At 43.1% G+C, this 19,637-nt stretch overlaps 1 protein-coding gene across 6 annotated transcripts in view; it reads right to left on the bottom strand.

The window, feature by feature from the left end:
* Window positions 1-19,637, bottom strand: part of GREB1L (GREB1 like retinoic acid receptor coactivator) — a 558,043-nt gene that overhangs the window by 47,582 nt on the left and 490,824 nt on the right. For 4 of the 6 annotated variants that reach the window (XM_086965622.1, XM_086965621.1, XM_086965625.1 and 1 more), the window contains 5 exons: window positions 5,318-5,420; window positions 3,514-3,669; window positions 2,979-3,124; window positions 1,417-1,578; window positions 1,102-1,309 (listed from right to left, as the gene is read on the bottom strand). In XM_086965622.1, coding sequence (XP_086821748.1) covers window positions 1,102-1,309; window positions 1,417-1,578; window positions 2,979-3,124; window positions 3,514-3,669; window positions 5,318-5,420 — 775 coding nt within the window. The remainder of the gene's footprint in view (window positions 1-1,101; window positions 1,310-1,416; window positions 1,579-2,978; window positions 3,125-3,513; window positions 3,670-5,317; window positions 5,421-19,637) is intronic. The other 2 variants (XM_086965624.1, XM_086965626.1) reach the window with 1 other exon arrangement.

The following is a 19,637-nucleotide window of genomic DNA, read 5'->3' as shown; positions in this document are numbered from 1 at the left end:
CCAGGCGCACTATCGTCCAAGGGAGGAGTTACCTATATATCGTGACTGCAAAGACTTCTTCCAAGACGACAACATGCAATCATCCGAGCCCAACACCAGGTGGCGATCTAATGCTCAGTGTGAGATCTGCAGCTCATATGCCTCGAACCTGCATTTACCTCTCACATGCTCCTAGATCCCCACATCTTCTTAGGAGCACATCCTAGTTTCCATCTTTGAATGAATAGTCCAAATACTTTGGACGTTACAACCCTTAAGCCTCTTCACTGTTTAGTGACCAACAGCTTTCATAACTTGTGTGTATGAGGTATTTGTGTAGCACGAAATTAGCCAAAGGACGCTCACCAGAGAACTCTGAGAACTGCTTGGTGCTGCATCCTCCTAAATCACTCAGTGGAAAATGCAGTCAGATTCTAACCCCAACTCACCAAATGACGGCCTGTTATAAAGAACGTGTGAATCACCTTACTGACCCAATTATCTGCTTACCTTGCAAATGAACCACATGTCTTCTCCATCATCCTATTGATATCCAAACTCCACCTGGATCCCATGCTTAATTTGTAAAAGGATAAGTGCCTTTCTCCAAAGTTTTGCTCAGAAGCCCACAACAGGTGCTATTTTATGTTGGTTGTGTCAAATACCAAGGCTGCACAGTCTTGGTTCCACCTCATGTCTCCCACCAGACACTCCAACACTCACTCTTGTAGAATCCTGCTTTCTCCCTGTTGTGTATTTCTGCCTTTTTCGTCCTCCTTTTCCCCTTGTGTGTTTTTCTCTCTGTTGCTTTCGGTCACGGTTTAATGATAAATGCGAACTGCTGGTTCCCAAAAATGAGTGCTGGTGGCCCCCACCTGTAACCACCACCTCAAATTAAGAACTGCCTATATCATTCTACAGGCTGCTCTTATTCAGTCCCAGACTAAAGCCCAAGACATGGGAACCATTTTTTAGATCCGGATACCAGAAAATCTGCCTTCATAGTTCAGGAAAAGAAACTGCAGACCTTATTTTAACGTTATGAGTCTCTGACACAAAAACGATTTTGATATTTTGAGCTCCACTTTGGTAATAAAGGAAACTTTGCTAAAATGGGCTTACCGACTCCAGCATTGTTGAACATCCCAGGCAGCACTAGAAATATGTGATTGGGCCAGCATCTTCGATAAAGTGGCATTTCGTATTCTTTGACTACCAGGATGTGGAGGTGGCTGATACCTTCCATGGCATGGAAGAGGTTCAGAAGGCCATGCTCATGTCGCCCACTAGAAGGAGTGAATATTGGACTCTTCAGTGTGTTTAGGTTCTGCTAAAAGATGCACAGGAGGAAAGTAGACAATGCACATTATGAGCCGATACACACAGTGAGAACTTCAAACAAAGCAATCAATAGAAGCACTGTCGAAAGAGGCCTACCTTCTCCGATACCAGCGGGAGGCGCATGCTTTCCAAGTGCTTTCCTTGCTTGCTGAAGACAAAATGGTGCTCTTTTGACTTTGGGATGATGAAGTGAAGTTGCACCTCTTCTCCTAACATAGAGGAGGAAAAGGTAAAGGCATGCAGGGAGGAATCAGGCAACTGCGAAAAAAGGAAAAGAGTATAAAGCTCAGAATACAATACATCACAAACAGAAACCACCGCAAACAAGACAACATTTTGTCTTGTGTTATTTAAATCAGGCATGTGTAATGTAAGAGCAAGAGTCATTAAAACCCAGAATTAACAGCAGATCAGAACCAATGATATTTGGAGTACATCGACTATATGTGTCGCGTCATGGCCGGACATGGCCTCAGCCATTTGAACTAAGCAGGAGAAGTCTAACTGATTAGGACTACAAATGATACTCGTCTCTATGTTTGAGGGACTAGTTTGAGACTATGTATACTAAGTTCACGAAGATATGTAATTGAGTACAACTGATAGATCCCGACGACGGATATGAATTTAAGTTGGACACCATCGCAGAGGTAGATGGATATGGGAGAAATCATGGAAACCTCCGTACTTAAATATTTAGGAACAATTCATTTTAATTTCTTTGGCCCTGAAGAAGCCCAAATGTTGGGCAAAACGCGTTGGCTGTGCAGAACTCTCGCTTACATTTAAGAAGATGTTGAATAAAAGAATCACAACAAGCAAAGAAAAGACCTCTTGAATCTTTCTTTTGTAATAAATACAATGTGCTGTCTCATGTTTTCTCTTTGAAATTGCCTCTCTACTCTTTGGTATATATTGGAAAATGAAAGGCTAATGCGATGGCTAGCGTTTTGAGGTGGGCAAATATCAGAGGGTTATCTAGAATTTTGTTTTAAAACACATGTAGTGATGCAGTAAATAGTATCCCTTGCTGCCGATACTTGTTCAGTTTGCAGATAAGAACCACCAGGCCTACCTGTTTTCCCAGTTTTCCTAAATGCTCTTGAGCTACTGATCTCATGTAGTCTCTGGATTTACCATATACACTCTCTGTTCTAATGCCCATTCTTTTTGTTTCTGGCCTTTCTGAAAGTATGCACGCCTCTATTTCCACCATTCCCACTAATCAAACCATTCATCGCCTTTTAAAAAAAAATAAAAATGATTTAATGTTATTGATGTGGAACTGCAGCCCCTTACTTATCTTCATATTGAGACCTCTGAAATATGCTGCCATTTCTTAATTCAAGAACTGAAACATGATAGATGCACTGTGGCAGCCCAGCACTCCATTAAACTACCCACATGAGGCATGTCTCAACCGTTGCAATAAAACTGCATTTAATCGAAACCAATGCTCCCTTCCCCCTGTTTTTGCAAAAAAAAGGCAACATTCACCTTTTATGGTCAATTCTACTTGCCATAAGGGTTTATAACTCAGACAATGGTAGCCTCCAACAAATAAAGACACTCCACAGTAGATAAGAGAAAACAGATCAACAGAATGAAGGAAGAAAACATTAAGAAAAGTAATTTGATAAAAAACTGCCGCTATTCACCTGTGCCAAAGGGTTGACATCCATGTACTGATGGCACTGCTCGCAGTGATGGAATGTATTATAAGCAGCGTATTTTGTTAACATCATTGACACTGTCTCTCGCTTGCGAGGTTTCTCAACCCTCCCCTCTTTATCTTTGTTTGCTTCTGTGGATATAAAAACATAATTCATAAAAGGACTACAAAATTAGGGAGAATTTTGGACCCAACCATTAAATGGCAGAATAATGCACAGTATGTGAATCCAGAAAAGGTTCATGCTGCAAAACTGCTGATCGCCATTCTCCTTGCACAGATAATTCTGCAAGTCTGAATATTTTCGAAATACGTTTTGCTCCAGGTGGCTTATTTTAGAGCATGCACAATACAAATGTATATGCATGCTCACTGGTATTATTTATGATGGTGCAATTATGAGTACAAAAACCAGATGAAAATGTACAACCATTTACAAAAGAAGTCTACTGCGACAAATTTGCACCTTGCATTTTAGCACACAAAACAGTTTCATGCACATAAATACAGTTTACACTAACCTTGCTTAATTCTTATGAGACTATCCGTAAACACAGGGCTCACTTGACTGTACTTTGGATCATGAACACTTGCATCAAAATTCATTTTACTGAAAACTTCAATGTCTGGCCACTGACCACTGACAGACTGTGTGATGTCACCATTTTCAGTATCACCTAAAACAAGAAAAAGCATGAAAGGAATTTGAAAGTAGTGAACAACAGAACACTCATCTAATTGTGTATTTTATGGAGAAATGTATGTCTCGAGGCGTAGGAGTGATGAAATGTGTTCACCAAGTTTTATAAATACAAATTCACTGCTTACAAACTGTCAGCAGTACACTACAATGGTTCTACCGGGAAGAATACAAGTCAGATACAGATATTTCAGGACAGTGTAATGATTCTTGTTTTGAACACTGTGCACATGCAAGGGGACACATTCACGTTTTTTTAACTGAATGCATAAGTTCTGCACCAACTCTGCAAAATTACACAAGATATCCAGGTAGAGAATAAAATGCTGTTTTAGCAGGTGTTTTCTCAAACAGGGGATGAATACACTTGACAATGGCATTTTAGTAAATCAGAAGGAAGTATTTTGCAAACATGTTAACTGAAGTTAAATATAACACTATTTCACATCCTGTGATTTTAGTCAATATGATAAAGCATAAAAAAGATTGTGCTTCATTAACTTGAGAGACAATTTATAATGCAATTAGGCTTGCTGTGTGACTATGATTTCAAGGAAACGTCCCATTATTCAATAGGGGTCCACTTCTTCGAAACCCACGCTTACACAGGCAATACATATTTGGGTTAATCGCCAGACTGTGCTTGGGACAAGTCTGGTATTTCCAACCAACAAGGGAACCCACTAGGTAAGCAAGGACCTGGGGTATCAATCAAAATGAACATGAAATGAATTTGGCACAAAGTCCTCACCACATGAAGCCGCCCCACAGAATTGCACCTTATCTGGTGCTGAACTGTCCAAACGGCTTCTCTCTGAGACCCTTGCAACCATCGGTAAGCGGGTCCTTGGTTTCTTATTCTTCACGCACCTCCATAGCTGCGGCCCTGAAATCAATATCCCTACTACGAATCTCGCACCAAGGGGAACTTCAAGTCACCCCGAGGTTGCGCGTCTGTCCTAACATCCCATCCACGATTCGTCTTATCCAGGATATCTACAATTCACCACGAGGCTCCAGGTTCCGGCAACTTTACCCTTCCTGATTCCTCACTCGCCCCGGTTGCCCAACTATACCGCCCCGGAGGCTTTTAATTCAGGCAAAGCATTGTATGTCCTGATGATGATCCATAATTGTAACTGGATCGAAACGCCGTCGACAATTTATGTAGTCTAAACACCAGTTCACAACTTTGTGCCAAATTATGTTTTTTCTACATATGTGAAGCAAACTGATTCTAATTTTTTGCTCCTTCACCTTTCAATTGCCTGAAAACTCTTAGTTATTTGTACTGTGAATTGTTTGTCTAGCCTTGTGGATACAGGACTGTGTCCCACTGCTTTACTGTTGTTTGGCTATCTTTACTTATTTTAGTATCAAATAAAATTCGAAGTCCGCCTGGACTTCATGTTCATTATAGTGCAGATTGTAGCCTATAATTATTCCACTGTTTATCTCCTTTTGTCAAGGACCACTGTTGTTCATTTTGTGGGACAAGTCTGGTAACATTCTAACCATGAAGCACAAATAAGCTTTTAAATTAAATTTAAAAAAAACATTTTAAAATAGACTAAAATATGCAGCTAAAAACAATCAGTAAAAAGGACCTATATCAAGGTTCATACTTGTGTAAATCTCTTGCTCATCATACACATCTACTTCCAGTAAGCGTATCAGCATGCGGAAGAGGATCTTGAGAAACTGCAAGTAAGCACCCGTCTTTCCTACCTGGCAGGAAGACAAGAAAACACATTTAATCCAAGTGAGCAACAGTGCGACAAAGCCAACACGTAAATATTCATATATGTAGAAATACATTAACATTTAATATTTGGGCAAACCACTTGGCTTTGTTATAGGTGCACTGACCTTCTGTGAGAACTTTCTTTAAAAAAGGATTTTAAATCTTTTGCTTCATTTGAAATGTAGACATGCAGTCACAGATAAAATCTAGGGACCCTCACAATGACCAATACTTATGTAAAACAGTATATATTAGTCCCTGATGAGGCAATAGACATGATTTTGCTACGAGAGGACATCTCCCACAAGAGATGAAAAACTGAAACTCATACATTCGGCAAGCGTGTGAGTTAGTAAGAAAGAGATTCCAGTTTAGAGGCTCATTTGGAGGAAGCTGCAAATAAATCTTGGTGAAAGTTTGGAACTTTTACATATTGTTTGAAACAAATAGTAAAAAACAACTAAAGTTTGTCACCCTATCACGTGCTGAAAAAGCACTTTGTTTTAACAACATCAACTGGGCCACAAGTTTGGCTTTGACCATTACTCTGACCTGCCTTCCCCTCAACCTGGTAATTTTTTTTTTTAATTGCCATTTTAAAGACATACAAGGTCAAACATTGGAAGTACAAACATAAAGACTGTTGCACAATAACATTCTGTGTCCAAACTATTACATATCTGACTTTCCGAAGATATACATTCTATAACAAGTCCATCATTTATCATTAGTCTACTTGATGCACTTGCATATACTTAACTAGGAAGGTCCAGTAGTCCTTGGCTGTCGATCCTTAGGGCAGCTCTTCCTCATATGTTTTTAAGGTGTCTTTGCAGTATGTCAGGTTTGTTACCTACTGTTTAACCCTTGGGGCCAGTTTACTACCCCAACAGAGCGATACTCGGCGTTTAGCCACCAGCAATGCTACTACACAAAATTTTCTTTTTGTCGCACGGACATTTGACACCAGACCTAGCAAACATGTACGCACCGAGCAGTCAATTACAGCACCTAACTTTTCCCCCAATATTCGGGTCACTTCTGCCCAATAGTGGGCCATCGCTGTGCATGACCATGATAGATGCAAGAAATCAGCATTATCTGCTTTATGTCTCTGACATTTGGATTCAGTTCTCAACCCATACCTGCATAGTCTCGCCGGAGTGTGATAGGTTTGATGCAAATAGTTATAATGCAGCATCCTTAAGTTCCCGTTAGGTGTCAACAGGCCTGTCAGTGAACATGTGATAGACCATTCTTCCTCCGTTAGTGGCAGAGTCAGGCATTCATTCCATTTCCCCAGCGCCTCACCTACAGTACCTGCTAATTCCTCCTGTAATTTAGTATAGAGTTTTGACACCATATGTTGAATCCCTGGAGTCGTAATAAGTAACTGCAGTGTATCTAGTTGCGGCGGCTCTTCGGGGTATGAAGGGTAAAGCTTTTTTATCGCGCCCTGTAATCGATAGTAGGTAAACCTAAACAGCAATGTTTGGTTACTTATGTATGACAAATCCTCTATCTTTTTAAACCTACCATCACAATATAGGTCCCCCATTTTATCTATGCCCACCTGGTGCAATAGTTTCATACCCATCTCTTCTTGGGTGACAGATAGTTCTGGATGGTTATGCAGTGATAGAGCTGGGGCGTATAGGGGTAACTTGTTTGCCTTGCGACCTATTAGTTGCCATGCTTTATTCGTGGTATCTATTGTGTTTATGTCCTTGTGGTGTACCGGAGGTCTTTTGTGCGTAATTATGGAGTCTAGTGGAATTGGTGCCGCATCTCCTTCAATTGCGACATGTGTTCTATAGGGAGTACTATGATACCAGAAATGTGCATATTGTGCTTGCGCACATAAATAATAAAGCATAAAATCCGGCCACTTAAACCCCCCTTGTGAGTACGGTGATGTCATATGACAGCTTGATTCGGGCTTGTTTACCTGCCCATATAAGTTTGAGTACCATTGAGGAAATTCTATGAAATACTTCTGTTTGAGGCGGGATCTGGACATTGTTAAATAGGTGTAGCAGTTTTGGTAGGACCACCATTTTTACAATGGCTAATCTATTTGTCAGCATCAGGGGCAATTGAATCCATCTTTCTATTTTCCCTTCTAGGACAGCAATCGCTCTACCGTAATTAGTTCGGATCACCACCTCTGGGTCTCGATGGAACCAAACCCCCAGGTATCTAACCGGCTCCTCCTGCCATTCTAGTGGGTAATCTGTTACATGTGTTGATGTAGTATCCAACAAAGGTATAATTACTGATTTGGCCCAATTTATTTTCAGTCCGGAACACTGTCCGAATTGGATATATTCGCGCAGAAGAGGATTTAAGTGATATCCGGATCTCGGACATACATCATGTCGTCCGCATATAGCGAGATATGCAGGGGCCTCTGCGGAAATTGCAAGGCTGAGTAATGGTGTTTTTGTCTAATTTTGCAAGCTAGCGGCTCAAGTGCAAGTGCGAATAATATGGATGATAATGGACATCCTTGTCTTGTCCCTCTAGTGATTGATATGGGATCTGATGCATATTTGTTGACTTTGATAAGGGCTAATGGAGCGGTATACAGCAATTTCACCCATTCTAGAAATATTGGGGGGAAACACATCCTGACCAATACCGGATGTAGATAACCTCATTCTATGGAATCAAATGCTTTAGCAGCATCTAAAAGGATCGCTTTAGTGGACTGGGTCAGATAGTGGGACAGTGCAAACAGAGTTCTAGTATTATGGGTTGTAGAGCGGGCGGGTATAAATCCAGATTGGTCGGGCAGAATTAGGCCAGTCAACAGAGGCTCTGGTCGGATGGCTAACAGTTTGGCTAAAATGTTAGTATTCACAGTTATTAAAGATAATTGTCTGTACGAGCCGCAATATTCCAGATCTTTGTTAGGTTTAAAGCATGTAATCAACATAGCCTCCCTCAGTGTCAATGGTAACAATTGCTTTTCATGCGCATCCCCATATAACTCCACTAAGTGAGGTGCTAATTTATCTGCAAACGTTTTATAAATAAATAAATAAATAATAAATAGATAACCACGCTATGTTTACATCCGCCAGATATTCTAAAATTTCCTCTGTAGTCACGGAGTGGTGTGTGGTGTATAAATTGCCGTATGTAGTCATGAATTCCTGTTGTATGTCCTGTGTGTCATGTTTAAGGTTACCGTTCCCATCCCTGATCGCTTTCACTATCTATGGTGTATGCCCAGAACAGATTTTGACAGCGAGCTCTTTACCTGGCCTCCCACCTTCCCCATAGGATCGTGCTATCGGTCTTTTCGTTATGTATTTAAGCTAGTCTGTGGCAAATGTTTGATATTCAGTCAGGAGAACTCTGATATCACCAAGTATCTTAGTGGAGCCTGTACGCCCATAGTCTAGTTCCAACGCACGCAGCTTATCTTCTCGTTGTGCTAGTTGGTTTCTTATATCTCTTAGTATACCTGCTGCAGTGCTTATACATGTACCCCTAATTGTGGCTTTGAATGCTTCCCACAAAAGGCCTGGGTCTTCCGTGCTTGGCTGGTTAAACTCAAAGTAGTCCGCTATAGCCTGACTTATCGTGTCTATATATACTGGGTCTAACAGGGCCTTCGCGTTAAACCGCTAACTATATGGCGGCGGCATATAGTGTGGTATCGTGATGGTCAGCATGACCGGATTGTGATCTGACAGTGTCCGAGCCAAGTGGTGTACAGAGTTTGCCCACAACACAACATCATCAGAAACCAACGAATAGTCAATATGCGACCAACTATTATTTGCCACTAATACATGCGTGGCTTCTAGTGCAACAGGGTGACGATATCTCCAAATATCAGTGAGTTGGTTTGTAGACATAACGTCTCTTAATTTACATAAAGCTCGTCTATGTGGTTCGGTGGTCGTCCCCGAGGGGTCTGTAGCATCTTGCAATGCAATGTTAAAATCTCCTCCCCAAATTAGTGGAAAGTCAGGTAACGCATATATTTTTCTCTCTAGAACACAATAGAAATCCGGATCATCGATGTTCGGTCCGTATGTGTTAATGAGAACCAGTCTACGGCCTCTTAATGTGCCCGTTATAATTACATAGCGCCCCATTGCATCAGTATGGAATATGCTACTTACCAGTATGCATCTGTTCTTGGCATATAGGGCTGCTGACATTCATATCTGTGCATAGATCGCTGCCTAGTGTTGGGTCCGGATGATTGCACATTGTTGTACTGGAAGAGTCTTTGAAGTATCACGAGATAGGTGGCTCCTCCCCTGGACTACAGGGTGCATGGGCATCCTCTCCATCCTCAGATTGTTTTTTTCCGCCATTGGGTTCGGATGTACTTTCTTTACTCAAGTTCGGAAACTTTTCTAAAGGCCAAAAGGCCTTCGGGGTCGTCGGTATTGTTCCCAGTCGTTCTACTAGGCCACCAATACCCACCGGTCTGCAAACAGGCACAGTGACAGTGCCACACAAATGATTCCTGGGAGAATATCCCACTTGTTATGACAACAACACAGTGGGCATCAACACTTCAGCGCAGTCCACCATCCCTGCTTGATCAATGTTTAAGCACGGCTACACACCAGAATCCTCCATGGCAGCAAGCGCAACAGATCTAGGGCGCCCTTGGATACTTAGTGCACATTTTCGTCTGGCCATTCAAGACGGAGCTCACCAGATGCCTTGTCCCACTGCAGGGTCTGAATCCAAAAAGGTATATGTGTGCTCCGCAGCGTGGTCTGAACATATAGGGTCTGCCTCTTAATGTGCCTCATAGCATGTACGCTTTCCACACGACCCATGCATTTGCAATAGTTGAGCGCTATCGCCAGAGCGTCGACCCCCAATGGGCCTCGTGGCTAGTGATGACGATGACCATAACTGAATCAGGGCGCCATTTACTACATTGGGTTAAAGTGCGCTGTGCATGCCAAGTATTCCAGTTCCCAAGCAGCTGTGTCTGAGGCGGCCTTTTTGTATCCAGCAGATGTGCCCTGAAGCGCCCAACAGTGTTTTTAATCAGGTCAGCCCGCCATCTTTAGCTGCATGCGCTTTCTTCTACATGACCTCGCCTTATACATGTGCCAGGGGTGAGCCCTCAGGTGATGAACCACGATGTACAAATCCTCCCAGTTACAAAAGAACAAGACATGAAAACAGTGCGTGCAGTTACTGACCCGTTTTCCCCGTCCCAGCGTCACTACATGTTCTTCCTACAATGCGCAATGTAAGCTCTCTTCTGTGTGTGCGCCGCCATCTTGATTACACTTGTAGGCAGTTACCGGATCTCTGTTGTGCCCGTCACTGCACACCAGCACTTATTTGGCATCAATATATTGAGTCTTCAATCATAGAGCCAGCAGGGCGCCGCCGTGTGGTCCTGAAATACCCCCTGCGGTGCAAGACAACTGTTCGATGTTTGTCCGCCTGCCATTACAAGCTCCAAGCGGTCCGCTGCAGCCGATCAAACCACACTCGTGTCGCCCCGTCTGTACACCAAGGTCTGCGCGGCCATGTGCAGGACATCCGGCGTATCTATTTATTAAAACATGAGGGCTTGCAGGTACTGACGCCCTCGCGTCCGGTGTCCGATCCACCCCGAACATCCAGCAGACTAAGTCCCGTTAGGGTGCCGCCATCTTGTCGCTGCCTCGAGTGGCGCTGGGCCCGTGAGTCTTCCCCTGTTTTAACCTCTGTCTCCGCACCTTTACACAGTTTAGACGCGCACACTTTGTGTCCAACGCCTTGCGATTACAGCATCTGTTGTTAGTCGGTGTTCACATCTCCGCTAAACGCTGCTGGACAGATATTTGTCACCTGCCCGGCAGAGCTGTCTCAGAGAGCAGCCATCCCGCAGTCCGCCCTCTAGCATCTCCCCTCGACCTGGTAAATTTACTATTGCAACTCCAGTCATACTATATTCCAGTCCTAATATGTCTTTAATCTAGAAGATCGGAATGGTTACTTATCTGTAGGAGCAATTTTGAGGCTTGAAGCACTTTCAAAATTTCCATGCTATGTCCATCATCTATTTGTTAGGTCTGGAATTGGTTATTTTAGTCCCTTTTCTTGTTGATTTGTTGTGAGCATTGCCGAGGTGTCGACCATTTGGGCACTTGCCTGTCCTTGCTTGAATGGTTTCACACATATGCCCTGGAAATCCTTTGAAGCACTTCTCATCTTCAGATGTTTCCCCCTTTTCAACAATTTCCCTGTATAATATTCTCGTTTGATACTTTACTTAGCTTGCTTCTTTTGCAAAATCACTTCATTTGAGAAGATGGGAGGGTTGCATGTGAATCCAGAAAGTTTCTTAAAGCTGTAAAACTTCTTCTATAAGTAACCATTTTGTTTTGCAGCATGAATCTTTTCTGGATGCGCATGATGTTCATTGATTTTTTATTGGTATTCTCTTCCCTTGGGAGCCTGGGATTATAACAGTTTTTAGTGTCCCCCATCTGAGCCTCCTTATGGGCTTGAAGGTCTGCACAGTAATGCTTTGGGTGTAAACAGAAAACCACATGGCTGTTGTGTAAATATGTTAGATAGGAACACAAGTGTTGCTCCTTTCTTCCTTGTCAAGTGTGCCCTTGTCTATTCTCTCAATGTCACGATAGCCATTTAGCAACATGTCTGGAATTGATGGACTATTCACCTCACAACATATCCTTTGGTAGCTGGGGGAAACTTTGCCTCTGTGTAAATGAGGTTAACAACACCTTCCGGATTGCTTTTGGTAAGTAGCAAATAATCACTTTTCTATAATTCAGCTTATGTAGCTTCCGCTCTGCATGTGTATTAGGCTGCTGAAAAAACACTTTTCTCCCTTCACCACAATCCCCCTCCCCCCCCTCTCCAACACCCATGTATGTCTGGAAAGCCTCGAGTGCTAACACAACAGTTTTCAGTTCCAGGATGTTTATGTGTTTCAATTATTGCTCTGAGCTCAGTGTTGTGATGGTTAGGGAGGAAGTTGGTAGTATAAAAGGCCTGCCACTGTAATGGTGTTTGTATTCTACCACTGTATCCCCTTGTGTACTCTGATAACCAGTAGATACTCACAACTCTCCATTGGCACCTGTGACCATTAACCGCTGTAGCTACTCTTGGCGTGACCTCATGTGAAGTCTTGCATAGCATATTAGGGGTATGAAGATACCTTCATACCATCAATTTCTCCACTGTCAAACATTGACTATTTTGGGAAAGTTAAGCTGTGCCTGGGCTTTCTGCTATAGGGAAGGTCTTGGCTTCCACTGAGTTTTGAGCCGCTTCTGGTAAAGTATTCTCACTCTTTGATGACTGTTCTAAGTTCAGGGAGAAGCCAAGTTTGTGAAGTATTCTTATCACACGTTGTATCTTGTTCTAGAATTGTTTGCACAGCTTCGCCTTTTCCAGCCAATCTTCTAAATATGAGTAAACTTGTATATCCCTTCTTGTTCTTGGCAGCTGTTCTGCTTCTACAACAAGGAACTTTGAGAAAACCCTTGGAGCAGACTTCACCCCAAAGAGTAGGCCCTGAACTTGTGATGTACCTTGGCCACAACAAATTGACTTCTAAACCTGTAGAAAGCCATTAGGTCTAATATGGATCTGTGTGCTTTGTCTGGGTTTGATAAATCAAATACACCTCTTGTTTCCTTTCCTTCAGTGGTACCTGCTCGACTGCCCTCTTAAGTAAGAGGTCAATGACTTCCTGCCATAGACGTTGCTATACTGCTTTGCTGCATGTCTTTGCTCCTGGTTTTATTGTTGGTAGTTTACCAGTTATATGCAGTACCCATGTTGAATTATGTTTATTATCAATCTGAATATGGTATGCCACTAGGTGTTTATACCATGCACAATGTTCAGGTGTGCCCCACAAGTGTTCAGTGCTCACAGTAAAACCTAAAGTGTTCCATTGGCGGTAGTGTTGGCGAGCAGCTTAGGCCTAACCCAGAGGAGTGTAACACATTTATTGCACAACAGTGATCAATAATGTGCACACAACTCAAATAGGAGATCCACACCAATTTTAGAAACCTATACTTAGGTTGTATTTTATTTTACAACCAAGATCTTTGCAGCAAGGTAAGTATGTTTTTAAATAAATAATACATTTCACTTTTAAAAACCGACACTTAGAATATTTTCTGAACAGTTCAATGTTATCATATGTGGAAAACAATATCGCGGTTGAACAGATAAGTATCACACTTCCATTTCCATTCTTCGGGACCAAAGGTCAGCAAGGGTCAGGTTAGTACCAAAACTGCACCACTAGCAGCACAGGGGCGGCCAGATGCAAAGGTCAAAATCGGAACTTGGCCCAATGCGTTTCAATGGAGACTGGGGGTCCTTGGAGCCATGCTGCTTGCAGGTAAGTAGATCAGTTTCAAGTGTCAAACTTTGGGGATTAAGACCAGCACGGAAGAGGGGGGGGCACAAAGCAGCACCAAACATACACCACCAGAGGCACAGGGGTGGCTGGGTACAGGGTGCTATTTCAGCGTCGGGAGCCCAATGCTGTTCAATAGAAAATCTTAATTTGGAAAACAGGCTGCATATGTCGAACCGGGGGAGCAGGCAGTACACCAGCGACAGCACAGGTAAGTTGGGTTCCTGGGGTGGGTCATAGGGACACTGCTGGTCCGGCTTCGCAAAGCCCGGGCGGGGGCTGCAGGTGCAGGGGTGCCTTTAGATGTCGGAATTCTTCTTACTGGGCCATTCGCAGTGGAGAGGGACCCTTCGGGTTAACACTGCAGGCACAGAAGTGTCTGTTTGTATATTGTCCTTATACTTCCACCTTCTTCTCCTGCCTCATCTTTGTGGTGGAGGTGGGTGGGTTCGCTAGTGAATCCAGAAAGATCTTCAAGTTGCAAAACTACATCGACAGGTAAGAAACTATTCGTTTTGCAGCATGAATCCTTCTGGATTCACTATGCTGTGCATAGACTTTGTAGCGGTTTGTTATGTTTGTAGCGGCTGGGTAGAAGATGAGCGTTGGTTGTTGAATATATGTTGAAGCACTTTCTGTCCTACTTGTGCTTCCTTGTTTATTTGTATATCCACACAGTAGTGCTTAGTGAAAGTGTGCACTGAAGCCCATGTTGCCGCCGGGCATATGTCTTGAATGGGTGTGTTAGCCAGGAAGGCTATTGTTGCTCCCTTTTTCCTAGTAGAGTGGGCTTGGGCCCCCTCTGTTAGTTCTTGGCCTGCCTGTTTGTGGCAGAATTGTATCGTTTGTGCAATCCATCATGCGATGGTTCCCTTTGTTACTGGCCTACCCAGGAAACTGCTTGCGCAGGAAACAAAGAACTGTTTTGTTTTCCTGTGTTCTTTAGTTCTTTCCATGTAATGCATTACTGCCCTTCTCGCGTCCAGAGTGTGCAGTGCCCTCTCTGCGCTTGTGGATGGTTTCTGAAAGAAGCTTGGTATCTGTATTGTCTGGTTCATGTGAAACCTTGACACCACCTTTGGCATAAAGTGTGGGTCGGTTCTCATAACTACTCTGTCATTGTGTATTTGGATGTAAGGTTCTTGTAGCGTTAGGGCTTGCAGTTCGCTTAACCTGCGTAGCGAGGTGATTTCCACCAGGAAGGCTGTCTTCATCGTGAGCAATTGTAGTGGATGGGTTCAAAAGGCTGCTTCATAAGCTCTTTTAGGACTAAATTGAGGTTCCATGCCGGTGGCGGCATCCTCTTTGGTGGTGCGATCCTTTTAGCCCCTTCCAGGAATCTTTTTACTATTTGTGATGTAAAGAAGCTCTTTCCCGTCTCTCCTCTTGTGTAGGCTACTATCGCTGCTAGATGTACTCTCAGCGATGTAGAACATAGGTTTGCTTTTAGCAGGTGTGTTTAGTATTTTACCACAGTTGATTCCTTTTGTCATCTTCTGTAGCGTTTCTTCGATGCACCATTGCGTGAATCTTTTCCATTTTGCCACATAGCACCTTCGTGTGGTAGGTCTTCTTGCCTCTTCTTGCCTCTCGTAGCACCTTCAGTGTGCTCTCCGGCAGTTTCAGGTGTGCAAACTATATGTCTTCAGGAGCCATGCAGCTAGGCAGAGGCTCTCTGGCTCTGGGTGGAGTACCTCTCCGTTTTGCATTGAGAGCAAGTCCTTTCTGGGGCAAGATGGCGGATGCGTCTGCATCATAGTGAGCAGCTGAACTGCACCTCGCTGCTGTGTCGCTTCCTATCTGTCGAGTAGCTGACATTTTACCTGTCTTTTGGATGCTTGTTCATTGAAAACACGGAGGATAGCGGCGGCTGCTTTATCTGGGAAATGCAGTTGGATTTATATCGAAATTAACGCCGGCTGTTCCACGCTGTTTGGCGTTCTCCACTCGTTACTCTGGACCGGCTCGTGTGGCTGGGCTGGGCCAGCGGTCTCTGAGGTTTTTCGAAAAATCCGTCCGGAGGCTGCGCTGGACTGCAGGCTGGTTTTGTTGAAGAGACTGAGAAGCTGCCTCGGGATGGCTCCAAAGAATCCAAATGTCAGCATGGTGCCTAGGGTTTCAAAACCAAAGACTCGAGCTGCAACGGCTGCAACAGTCGTTGCAGAGGGAAATGCAGTAATTGAAGGATCCCCGGGTGCCAGTATGACTACAATACCAAACACAAAGTCCGATGCTGAAGTGATCAATGCCGGTAGCAGTGCGCATTCATCCTCTGCAACACTGACATTAACAGTGAATGCTAGGAGGTGTATGTCTGGAACCATCCCGAAAATACCTGGTATGTTTTAAAAAAAAAAAAAGAACTTAAATGCAACTAATGATGGGCAATGCAAAGGCACAAATCCCCCGCAGATTGACGTCTCTATGTATATATCGCTGGCACTGGCAATGGAAACGTTATTGGAATTTCTAAGGGCAAAATGCATGGAGAAGTCCAACTGGGTGCCGTTTCGTTATTACCTGGAACTGAATTAGGGCAGGATGTAGCAGAATATGCCCCCAGCAGTATTTACCCGCTAACTGTACATGAAATTTCAGCTAATCCACTATGCCCTGCTCTTACTATAAACCCGGAGTCACTGGAAGTTACTGGGGACATAGAGTCAATTGATTCAGCAGGTAACTTTTATTCAATGTCGGACTTATCCAATGCTTTGGAGTCGTAGAGTTTGGATGGGGAATAGAGAGATGAATTAAGTGACACCAGTTTAACCAGTTCTGTGCAGTTAGAGGAAGGGGTGAATTCAGGAAGTGGAGTGAATGGGGAGAATGAGACATCCCCCCCTCTGTTAGAATGGAGTGGGGGGCTAAAGAAAACACAGTCTGTAAGGTTCCATTGGTTATTGGTAGACCCACTCCTTCAAATCCAGCTGATGGAAACAGTCAAGGCTCTCCAATTTTAAGTAGCTCTGCTGCAGTAACTTCGGGGGATCAACCTCATGTGCCTGAGATTACTTTATGCACTCTTTATCAGGTTATGCTCCAACATCGTGAGGAAACAAAAGCGGAGAACTTGCTTACGCAAGGAGCAGTACGAAGGCTTCAAAATAATGTGCGGCGAGTGGTTAAAACCTGTAACGAAACGTCAGCCAGAGTACTACAGGCAGAAGGAAGGATATCAGCAATTCAAGATGTGATCAGACAACAAAAATCTCATCTCTCTTCCATGGAAACATTAAGGGAAGATGTCAACTGGAAGCTGGTTGATTTAGAGAACAGATCCAGGCGGAACAATCTGCGAATTTTGGGCACACCAGAAGGGAGTGAGGGGTCCAACGTCAGACAGTTTGTTATTGAGCTCTTTACGGAAGCTTATCAGGAATTAACCCAGTGGCAGTGGGATTTGGAGTTCCAAAGAGCTCATAGATTCCCTTTTCAACAAAAAAAGAATGCCAGGGCTGCCTTTAACATCAAGCCAAGAGCTATACTAATTTGCTTAAACAACTTCCTGGCTCGTGAGGCGTTGTATGATTTGGCTAGACCTGATCGAAAACATAAGGGGAAAGGAGTGGAGTTTTTTGTCCGGACTACTGCCATGCCACAGTCCAACAGCGCTGGCAGTTTCGTCAACTCATTCCATCTTTTCAAGTGAAAGGAGCCCAGCCCTTCCTTCTTAACCCCTCAAAACTTAAAATAATCCATAAAGAGAAAACATATTTTCTAACCTTGGCTAGTGCGGCGAAGGACCTATTAGCATCTATTTAATCTCACTTTATACTGCAAATCATGATCTGATATCTCAAATCTGTATACAATTGTCTAATGCATTACTCCTAGGTTTTTTTTTGGTATTTTGCTTTATGACTACTTAGTTTTATGACTCTGCGTAGGGTGATATATTAAGGAGATGGGAAGCGATCCGCGAGATGCATTATGGTTCTCTGGCCATCACTTTCTGGGACTACTCAGTACCTTTGCCTTCTGTGGGTGGGGTTCTGGGTGGGTGTGGAGGGGGGAGGGGGGCACTAGAGGGAGGTTGGGGTGGTTCGGTGGCGGAGCAAGTAAGGACAGAACTGTTTGTTTTAAGATGGGCATTGGACGTTATTTGTCTAGTAGATTTTTCCCTGCTATAGGGACGGTAGAGGTCAATAGAGCCAGAGTTGTTGTTTTTGATTTACTGCTTACTAATCAATTAAAATATCAATATGGGTAAATTAAGGATATCTTCATGGAACATCTGTGGCCTTAATAGGAAAAAAAGAGGGATATGTTCACAAATTCAGAGTATGATAGATTTATTATGCATACAGGAAACACACCTGACATGGAATGACAGACGATGGCTTAATGATCTAGGCATGCAGGTATTGGGGTGTACTCGTCAAGGTACCACCACAAGGGGAGTTGCAATCCTCATGAAAAGAGGAGTGGGGTATTGTAAAAGCACTAAAACTGATCAGTATGGTAGGTGGGTAATAAGTGAAATCTGTATAGAGGGTAATCCCTGGACTATTTGTTCGATCTATGGCCCACATCTGGATGATCCAGACATGATAAACTTTGTTAGCATAGAGTTAGCTGGCTGGCCCGCTCCCTTGATATTATGCGGAGACTTTAATATTCATCTTGAGGGAGACTTTGATATCATGAGCGAGCCGATTCCTGCCCCTCATCAGAAATGTGTCCGTTTGAACTATTTCTTTGTTACTTCCCGACTTATTAGTAACATTTTGTATGAGATATTTCCTAAAATAATATCGGATCATAATCCCATAGTGATAGAGATTAAAACAGAGCTGGATTTCTCGTCTAATGGGAGCTCATGGACGTTTGAGCGAAAATTGCTGGCAGATCAATCATATATTGAGTATATGGGTAAATGGATAAAGTAATTCTTTGAGTTTAACCGAGGGTTGGCCTCAACCCAAAGTGTATGGGATGCTTTTAAAGCTAGGGTACGAGGGGAGACTTTATCTTATTCAATTAATAAGCAAAGAACTTCCCGGGATAAATTGACTTCTTTTTATAAGGAAGTGCAGGAGTGGGAAGCCAAACTGGTAATAGCTATTAACTCCTCGCAAGACACTGAACATATCAAATCTAGTCTTTCCATACATCAATCTAGGCTATATGAGATTTTCGCTATGAAATTAGCCGAACAGGTGGCAGTTGCTCGTTCACAAGCGTATGTAGTTGGGGAAAATTCAGGACGTATTTTGGCTAAAAAGATCAGGCAAAAAGAAGCACACAATTGTATTAATAACATACAGGACGAGGCGGAACAAACTCATCATCAACCGGATGAAATTTTTAGAGGTTTTCCGATTATTTTATAGTAAATTGTATAAGGAGGAAGTGTCAACCTACTCACCTGAATGTATTTTAAACTTTTGTGGTCTTGGAAATATTTCTAAATGAACCCCCTTACAGGCGGCAGCGCTAGATTTAGACATTACATGGGGAGAAATAAATACGGCTATTCCCTCCCTTGCGGCGGTAAAGCTTCCGCTGGAGTTTTATAGGGTATTCCGCCATGTGCTAAAACAAGATTTGCTTTTAACTTTCTTAGAAGCTCAGAAAGGGATAGCACCACTATCTTGGCGGCAATCAATTATTATGGCCTTTCTCAAAAAAGACAAGCCCCCTCTTCTTCCATCCTCCTATAGGCCTATCTCACTAATCAATGCGGACAGCAAGATATTTTCAAAAATCTTAGCCTCCCAAATCTCAGGTATAATCTCATCAATTGTATCAGACTGGCAACACGGTTTTAACCCTAATCGGGATACAACTGACCATGTTCGGCGTG

Source organism: Lissotriton vulgaris, chromosome 4_1, assembly GCF_964263255.1.
Source record: "Lissotriton vulgaris chromosome 4_1, aLisVul1.2, whole genome shotgun sequence".
NCBI classification, from domain to species: Eukaryota; Metazoa; Chordata; class Amphibia; order Caudata; family Salamandridae; genus Lissotriton; species Lissotriton vulgaris.
Note: the sequence above shows the minus strand (reverse complement) of the source record. Positions and strands in the feature narration are given on the sequence as shown.